Source organism: Aegilops tauschii, chromosome 7, assembly GCF_002575655.3.
Source record: "Aegilops tauschii subsp. strangulata cultivar AL8/78 chromosome 7, Aet v6.0, whole genome shotgun sequence".
Taxonomy (NCBI): domain Eukaryota; kingdom Viridiplantae; phylum Streptophyta; class Magnoliopsida; order Poales; family Poaceae; genus Aegilops; species Aegilops tauschii.
In genome coordinates, this window is record NC_053041.3 from 525,128,601 (window position 1) to 525,135,813 (window position 7,213).

Here is a 7,213-nt window from a genome sequence, read left to right on the forward strand (position 1 = left end):
CCGAGTTGCTTTCCTCCTCCCCGAAGAACTTCACCTCTTGTCCTATGAACTTGTAAGATATGGTTCGTTTAAGCCTGTTTGCACTTCGATTTGGACGTAGTCCCTTAGCTGAGCTTTAGCCTTCCCATCTATGTTTTTCTTTGTCTCTCTAGGTTTTGCAAAAAAAAGTTTCAAGTAAATGAAACCAGAGGGAGAGGGGCTCTTTTATATAAGAATAATAAAATACAATTGGATGTATTTTTTCTCAGAAGCACCATCTAGACAAATTCGGTCGACTAGAAGAAACGTGTTCTATAAAGATGAGTAGAATCTAATGGCATCTTCAAGGACATCCCCTACTTTGTTCTTATTTGTCGAGATCAGACAGACTGAACAAGAGAACTGATGCATGTCGACAATGTCAAAGGTCCGCTCTCACCTTACCACAAACACATTTACCAAGTCGTTGTGTAAGGGCATTTCCAACGCTATTCGCTACCTCCAACGTTAGCCCTCCAATGTTCACCGATATGCTCGGACGTCGAAAATTCCCTAGTTTGTCCTGGAATTAAGGGGAGAATAGGGGAGTCCGGACGTGTCTACGGCGCCAACTCAGCCTTAGACCTCATTATTCGCAAAAAAAAAGGCTTAGACCGCATCACAAGCCCACTTTCTCCCCCCCCCCCCCCCCCCCATCTCTTCTCTCTTCTTTGAAGAGGGGGCTTATATGAAACTTGTAAATGTCCTAATCTCAAATGTCGATCATGTTCCAACTAAAAAAGAAAAAAACAGCACGTCATGTTTTTCCCATAAAAACGTGCCCGAAGCTCCGAATCTCTGGGCAGTAATTCGCGATGAATTGCAGCTTTTTTTTTTGCATCGACGATGAATTGCAGCCTGATTCGCTCTTGATTACGTGGATACGATGGATCAACGTATCCATCCATGCATGTACATCTGGTGTGCTCTGGAATCTACCGAGCCTGCCAATTTTCATCATCTTTACTGAAAAGGAAAGAACCATTTGTTTTTTGGAATGAGGAAAGAACCTTTTGATCGTGCACTGTCGCATATAAGCCGGAGTGCTCGCGCCGGGTCACGCGAGGAAACCGACCGAGTCTCCACGGCCGCCGGAGCAGCGTGCCCTGCCGGTGCCGGAGAAGGCGGTGACGCGCCTTTCCACGCAGCCAGCGCGTAGACAGCCCGGGGCACACAACGGTCAAAAGACCCCTAGAGGCATCCGAGGTGGAAAGGTGGTCCGGGGCTCCACCACGCGCCGGACGTGACAAAACGGCACCGCGCCCCCTCCTCCTCCCTCGCCCACCAAATTCTCCGGCCCAGACACTGACCGGCCGCGCCCACGCCGCCCAAACCGGCCGCACACACACTCTTTCTTTCACACTCCTGCGGAGCTCAGTCCTCAACTCCTGATCCCCACCTCGCGGCGCCGCCGGGTCCGGCCATGGCGTACTCCAAGGGAGCTGGCGGCGGCGGGATGTCGGCGGTGGACGCCATCCTCGCGGAGGCGGCCGACCTGGTCGCGCTGGAGCAGATCGCCAGGCTCAACACGGCGCACCTCGCCGGCCTCGACGACTCGGCGCTCCCGTCCAGCCTCGAGTCCCGCTTCCGCAAGCTCAAGTCCCTCCCCACCGCCCCCGCGCCGCCCGCCAAGACCCTGGGCCGCAGCTCCACCGCGCCGCCGCAGCGCCGCGGCGATCCTCCTGCCGACCCGCTCCCGCAACCGCACGCGGACCCTCCCTCGCCCACACCGGTCGCCCCGGCGAGCCAAGAGCAGAAGGAGCAGCACCCTCCGCCGCAGGCTGATCCTCGTAAGACGAGCGTCCCCGCGGCCCGAGAAGATGGCGACGAGGAGGAGGAGGACCTGGAGCGGCTCTTCGGGGCAGGGCGCGGCCGGCCGACGCTGAGGGAGCGGAACAGGGGCAGGGACGACGACGGCTCCCTGTCGCCGCCGCCGCCGCGCCAGGCGTGCTGCTTCCCCTTCTCGCCCAAGAAGGCCCTGCAGAGGGCCCCTACGGGGCGGAGCAGGAAGGACCGCGTCGGAGGAGCGCCGGGCGACGTCCTCGGCATCGACGCCGGCGAGTGGGGCGACGAGAACAGGAGGATGGTGACGGAGCTCAAGGAGCAGCAGCGCAAGCTCAAGAAGGCGCTCGAGGAGCAGGTCAAGGTCAGCAGGGAGACGGCCAAGATGGCGCGGTGGGTCAAGCAGGCATCCGCGCGCATGACGCACACGGACGCCATTGACGACCCGCTCAGCGACATCGACGACGACGACGAGCTCATGTGAAGAGACATCTGCTCTGCTTTCCTTATGTTCCAAAGCTTCTGCTTCATCTTTTCGGAAATTTCCCTGGCTTGGACACACAAACTATATATATGAACGTTTAGGTTGCAATGCATAGTACTAGCTATATATGAGTTGGACTTCAGAAAGAAGGATATAAATTCTGCTGTTTTAGACGAACAGAGGTGTGTGGAAATGTTGGATCTTCTGTTCTTGTTTCTTACTACGAGTTATGTCTAAAATCGCAAACCATACCCACCATTACATGCACCAAGGTACAGAACTTGACAAAGATATAATCTGCCTAGTAGTAAATTCAGTACAAGTCCAAGTTGGGCGAAAGAATAATACTGGAGAATTCAAGAGATTGCAGCACACAGACAAACACAGGGACAGTGACACTTAACCTTATTATTTGATCCCATTTTGAGTTCACAGTCTATTGGCGGAAGCAGAGGGGATGTAAAGTGAAGACAAAGAAAGTAGCCCTATGAAAATGGTTACAGAGAATCATCTGAGTTGTCTACTTCCGAAGATGATTGTTTTCATAAGCTATCCTGATATACAAGTCAATGCCCAGTACACCTAATATTCTGAAAACCACCACGATGCAGTGTGGTTCAGGAAGAGGGCAATGAATGGAATTCCAGACTTATGGTACACTTCACCATCTTTTTCCTTGTCCAGATCCCCGAAAGTCTCCTTTTAACTGTTTCCTCGACTACGAAATCTGAACTCCAGCACAAAGGCAAGCACAGATCAGGTGATCCTCCGTCGTAAATGAAGGTAACAGCGATGGGCTGTTTGTTTGTTTGCATACCTGCATTGTGGAGCCAGAAATATGCAGGCGCCGAATGATATGAACTTATGCTCCACCTCAGAGCTCCAGTCTTAACTAAAACTGAGGAAGAATCACTGTTGTTCTGAATCTTGTGATTGCTGGCCCCATTATTATTCCACAACAAACGATCTCCATTGGAGAAAATGCCAGAGGGAGATTCTCCAGATTCCATGAAACGCAGTACTCGGACTAGAACTTTCTGTGTGCAAAGTACTTGTTGTCTCATGTTCTGCCATTTTAAAAAGGGCCAAAGTGTGAGAACTATACCTTCAAATATGAAAATGAGCAAGTGATAAATGAAAATCTGCACAACACTTATTATACTTCTAGAAGTTGAAGCCGTTCGAACACCTTTTGTTTCAATTCAAAGAAATCAGGAGCGCAGGAGCTCCTCAATTTGAAACATAGTATTAAGTTGACGCCTAACCTTCCTTGTCCTAATCAAGGCACTATTTAAGCTGTTTTCATCCTATTCAGCAAGCAACTTATATAAGAAAATAACCACGTGACACATGTGGTAAGCAATCCAAACTATTCAATAAAAAACTTATATAAGAAAAAAAATATAAAGGGGCAACTTCATGCAAAAGGACATCTTAAGTGTTACGAGATTAGTAGAGCCGAAGAACCATTTATATGCCAATTTCAGAGTAAATACAATCAGCACACTTACATTTTACTTTTACAAGAGATCCATCAAGCATATGCTAGCAAAGTAGGGGTTCTTGTAGTTATAGACATTAACACAAGAGCCACTTCAGAGCTGCTGGGGTTCCAATTTCAATAATCTGGCAAAGCATGCGTCAACCAATACATCCTCGAAAACCACAAGAAAACAGCTGCAAAAGTGCAAATGAAACACTTACATCCCATTTGATCCATTGTAACAGACGCATCATGCAACATTTCCCTAGCTTTTCTATCCGGGGTACAACCAGCACGCTCCATTTCACTATATATTTCTGAAACCTATTCAAGAAAATGAGAAAACAATTTCAAGCTCGTCAAATTATCCAGGCAGGTAGATTTCTCTAATGGTTCAAAATATCAATAATACATATAATCATAATTGGCACCGTATCAAGAAAATTAAATCTTCATTAGCTAAGGAGAGAGTTGCAATTGCATGTCACCAAAAAGAACTCTTCTATAGTTAAGAGTTAATAGCTGGAAAAAAAACCATAGTTTTTACCAAGTAAGGTTTTCTGTCGGCAACAAAGCATATGGATATTTAAGCAACTGAAGTAATAAAAACTACAAATACAGCAAGCGGACCTTCTCATATCTTTTTACTCTCATGAAAGCCTTCATTAGAGTAGTGTAAGTCACAACATCTGGGCTCATACCCTGAGAAAGAATAAGTAATGGTAAGAGAGTGCGAAGAAAGTAAAATCATGGCACCCAAACAAGAACCAAAAAAATAACAGCATTCTCATTCAGGAGAAAGTACATACACTGTCCTTGATATGCTGGAATACAGCTAGTGCCTCCACGTGCCTTCCAGCCGTACTAAAAGCATTGATTAACAAATTCAACATAACAAGATTTGGTTCAATTCCTTCTGCCTCCATCAATTGAAGAACACTTACAGTTTGTTCACACAAACCCTGAAATGGGAAAGCCAAAGCAATATGATGCGCACAAGATGAAAAGGACAGACAGGAATTGATGGTTTTGAGATCAGCGAAAAGGCGACTAAACTGACAAAACTCAATATTCATGCAAAGTTTCAGTCAAAATAATTATTCATGCACAGTAGCAAGCTATGCCAAAGTACTCACTCACAGGTAGCCCTGAATCAGCTAAATCGCTAAACTAGATGGAAAATAGTTCATGTAAATCAGCTCAAGGTAACACAAAATGCAAAATCTACCTAGCAAATATAGTTGCCTGTAATGGTACTGTAATTTCTCGATGTAACTTCCAGAATGTCAAGTGCTAAGAGGCAGATATATATTGATGTCAACGGTACCAATTAAGCTTCTTTTGAAGGAGAAAACAACTACAATGGCTATATTTCAAGATTTTTATACTATTACAACCATATAGTAGCAAGTAATGCCAAACTACTCTCTCTTGGGGCATCCTGTTTTGGATAAGCTAATGTACCACATGGCAAAAAAGAAGTTGCAAGTTGGCTCACTTATGTTTCTGCATAACACAAAATGCAAAATCTACCTAACAGATGTAATTATTTACCATGGCAATCTTATTGTTTGATGTAACCGATTAAAGCAGAAAAAGTTGGACTTCCAGTGAATTAATTATAGCCGATCACTATTCTAGGACCAGAACTACGGTTTATGTTATTAATTCTTCTGGAGACTAACATCATTGTTTTGACAGGAAATCTTAGCATGCACTGGAAGATATTAAAGAACATATCATTTCACTATGAAATTGGTTTGCTCCATTTCCAGTAGCACTTACCTGTTGAGCATAAGCGTTCGCCAGGACGCAGAAGATACTAGGCGAAAGCTGCAGGTTTTCAGCTTTAAGAGCAGCTACACATTCCTGGGCATCGCGAAAATGGCCATACTGACCGTAAATGTCGACCAAAACTGCATATATTGCACCACTCTCCTTGAACCCTCGATTCCTCATTTTATCAAACAGCTCTTTGAGCTCATCCCACTTCCCTTGCTCCCCCAACCTGCTGATGATCGTAATGAAGATCTTCGGGTCTGGGTACATCCCTTCCTCCTGCATAGCAGCAAGGAATCGCAGGGCACGCTTCATGTTCCCAACCCGACAGTGCCATCGAATCAAAGCGTTCCACGTAGCAATATCCGGCTTGATCCCCTGCCCACGCATTTTCTCAAACACCCCGCGCGCATCGGCGAGCTGCCCGTACTTGCCGAACGTATCGATCAAGCCGTTGTAAATCTTAACGTCGAGCTCCACCCCGAGCTCCTGCATCTCCAGGATGAGGTCGGTGGCCTTCTTCCACATGCCGCTGTCCCTGTAAAGCCGCACCAGCGTGCTGTACCCGGCGGTGCCGAGCCGGACCCCCCGGCGCTTCATCTCGCCGAGGACCCACCAAGAGTCCTCGAGGCGGCCGGCGCGGGCGTAGGCGTCCAGCAGGAGCATGTAGGTGCGCCGGTTCCGCGCGACCCCGTCGTCGGCCATCTGGAGGAGGAGGCGGTCGGCGAGGCGGAGGTGCGCCCTCGCGAGGAGGCCCTCGAGGAGCGCGTTGTAGTGCGCCGCGTCCGGGCGGAGCCCGAGGTGGCGCATCTCGAGGAGGAGCGCCTCGGCCTCGAGCGTGCGGCCGGCGCGCGCCAGCGCGCGGATGAGGCGCGCGTAGGCGGCCGCGCTGGGGCGCATCCCGGTGGCCTGCATGTCCGCGAGGAGTTGGAGCGAGCGGGCCAGATCGGAGCCCGCGTGGGGTTGGATGTCGCGGTCGTAGGACTCCCACGGCCGCTCCCGGTGGTGGTCCGGCGCGGTTGAGCAGCAGGCGACGGCGATGGTGACGCCGCGGCGGCGGCAGCGGCGGCCGATAGTCAGACGCTGGAGGGGCGGAAGCTGCGGCGGTGGGTGAAGATGCCGGCGGACGAGGCAGCAGGCGTCCATGGACATTGGAGCGCGCGCGCGTGCTCGCTCCCGCTGTGGTTGGGTTGGGGCCGACCGGGGGAGACGAGTGATTTGTTTTTTTTTTTTTGAGAAACGAGAGAAGAGCGATGGACCGGGGCTATACGTGCCAGGCACAGCACGGCCCAACCAGGCATGCCATCCTTTTATTTTTACGACTAATTGAGGAGTACTCGTTGCAAAGATCACTTCAATCCTCCTGGTTGCGACAAATGAGGCACATGCAGCGCGCCACTTGTCACAACCTGGGAGTTTTCCCTTTATTCATAGATCAGTTTATTCAAAACGTTTTATCTCTCAAACCATGCGTTCAAATCCCGAACCGCTTTCACCGTTGGATTCCTCGCGTCGAGATCTTCAAAACTAGATCCCATATTGATAGGTTTTGACGAACTTTTTTTCACGAAGAAAACCGGATGAAAAAACCGAACGAAAAAACCGAACCGGGAGCACGGGGTTTTTCCCTTTCCGAAAGGGGCATGCCTGTGTCTCTCACGAAATCA

At 49.3% G+C, this 7,213-nt stretch overlaps 2 protein-coding genes across 7 annotated transcripts; one reads left to right on the forward strand and one right to left on the reverse strand.

Moving 5' to 3' along the window:
• Positions 1–1,115: 1,115 nt before the first annotated feature.
• Positions 1,116–2,461, forward strand: LOC109751655 (uncharacterized). The gene has a single exon (XM_020310542.4). The coding sequence runs from the start codon at positions 1,442–1,444 to the stop codon at positions 2,282–2,284; it is 843 nt and encodes a 280-aa protein (XP_020166131.1). The 5' UTR covers positions 1,116–1,441; the 3' UTR covers positions 2,285–2,461.
• A 203-nt stretch (positions 2,462–2,664) lies between these two features.
• On the reverse strand, positions 2,665–6,875 carry LOC109751635 (uncharacterized). 6 transcript variants are annotated; one of them, XR_005762142.3, is made up of 7 exons: positions 5,553–6,858; positions 4,577–4,729; positions 4,398–4,469; positions 3,989–4,091; positions 3,796–3,910; positions 3,102–3,351; positions 2,665–3,011 (listed from the first exon to the last, which is right to left on the reverse strand). XR_005762142.3 is itself a non-coding variant. In XM_040394475.3 (5 exons), exons 1-5 carry the CDS (start codon positions 6,696–6,698, stop codon positions 3,903–3,905), a joined length of 1,482 nt encoding a protein of 493 aa, XP_040250409.1. In that variant the 5' UTR covers positions 6,699–6,859; the 3' UTR covers positions 3,734–3,902. The 6 variants fall into 6 exon arrangements, 2 of the variants coding, with proteins under 2 accessions (XP_040250409.1, XP_040250411.1); XR_005762145.3 differs by lacking the exon at positions 3,989–4,091 and having other exon boundaries at positions 3,796–3,961; positions 5,553–6,875; XR_005762144.3 differs by lacking the exon at positions 3,796–3,910 and having other exon boundaries at positions 5,553–6,864.
• Positions 6,876–7,213: the final 338 nt, after the last annotated feature.

Coding starts and splice junctions, on each gene's coding strand:
- LOC109751635 (XM_040394475.3), bottom strand. CDS start 6,698: ATGTCCATGGACGCCTGCTGCCTCGTCCGCCGGCATCTTCACCCACCG. Junction 4,730..5,552: donor CGAACGCTTATGCTCAACAG/GTAAGTGCTACT, acceptor TTCCCATTTCAG/GGTTTGTGTGAACAAACTGT. Junction 4,092..4,397: donor GAGTAAAAAGATATGAGAAG/GTCCGCTTGCTG, acceptor TTTCTTGAATAG/GTTTCAGAAATATATAGTGA.
- LOC109751655 (XM_020310542.4), top strand. CDS start 1,442: ATGGCGTACTCCAAGGGAGCTGGCGGCGGCGGGATGTCGGCGGTGGAC.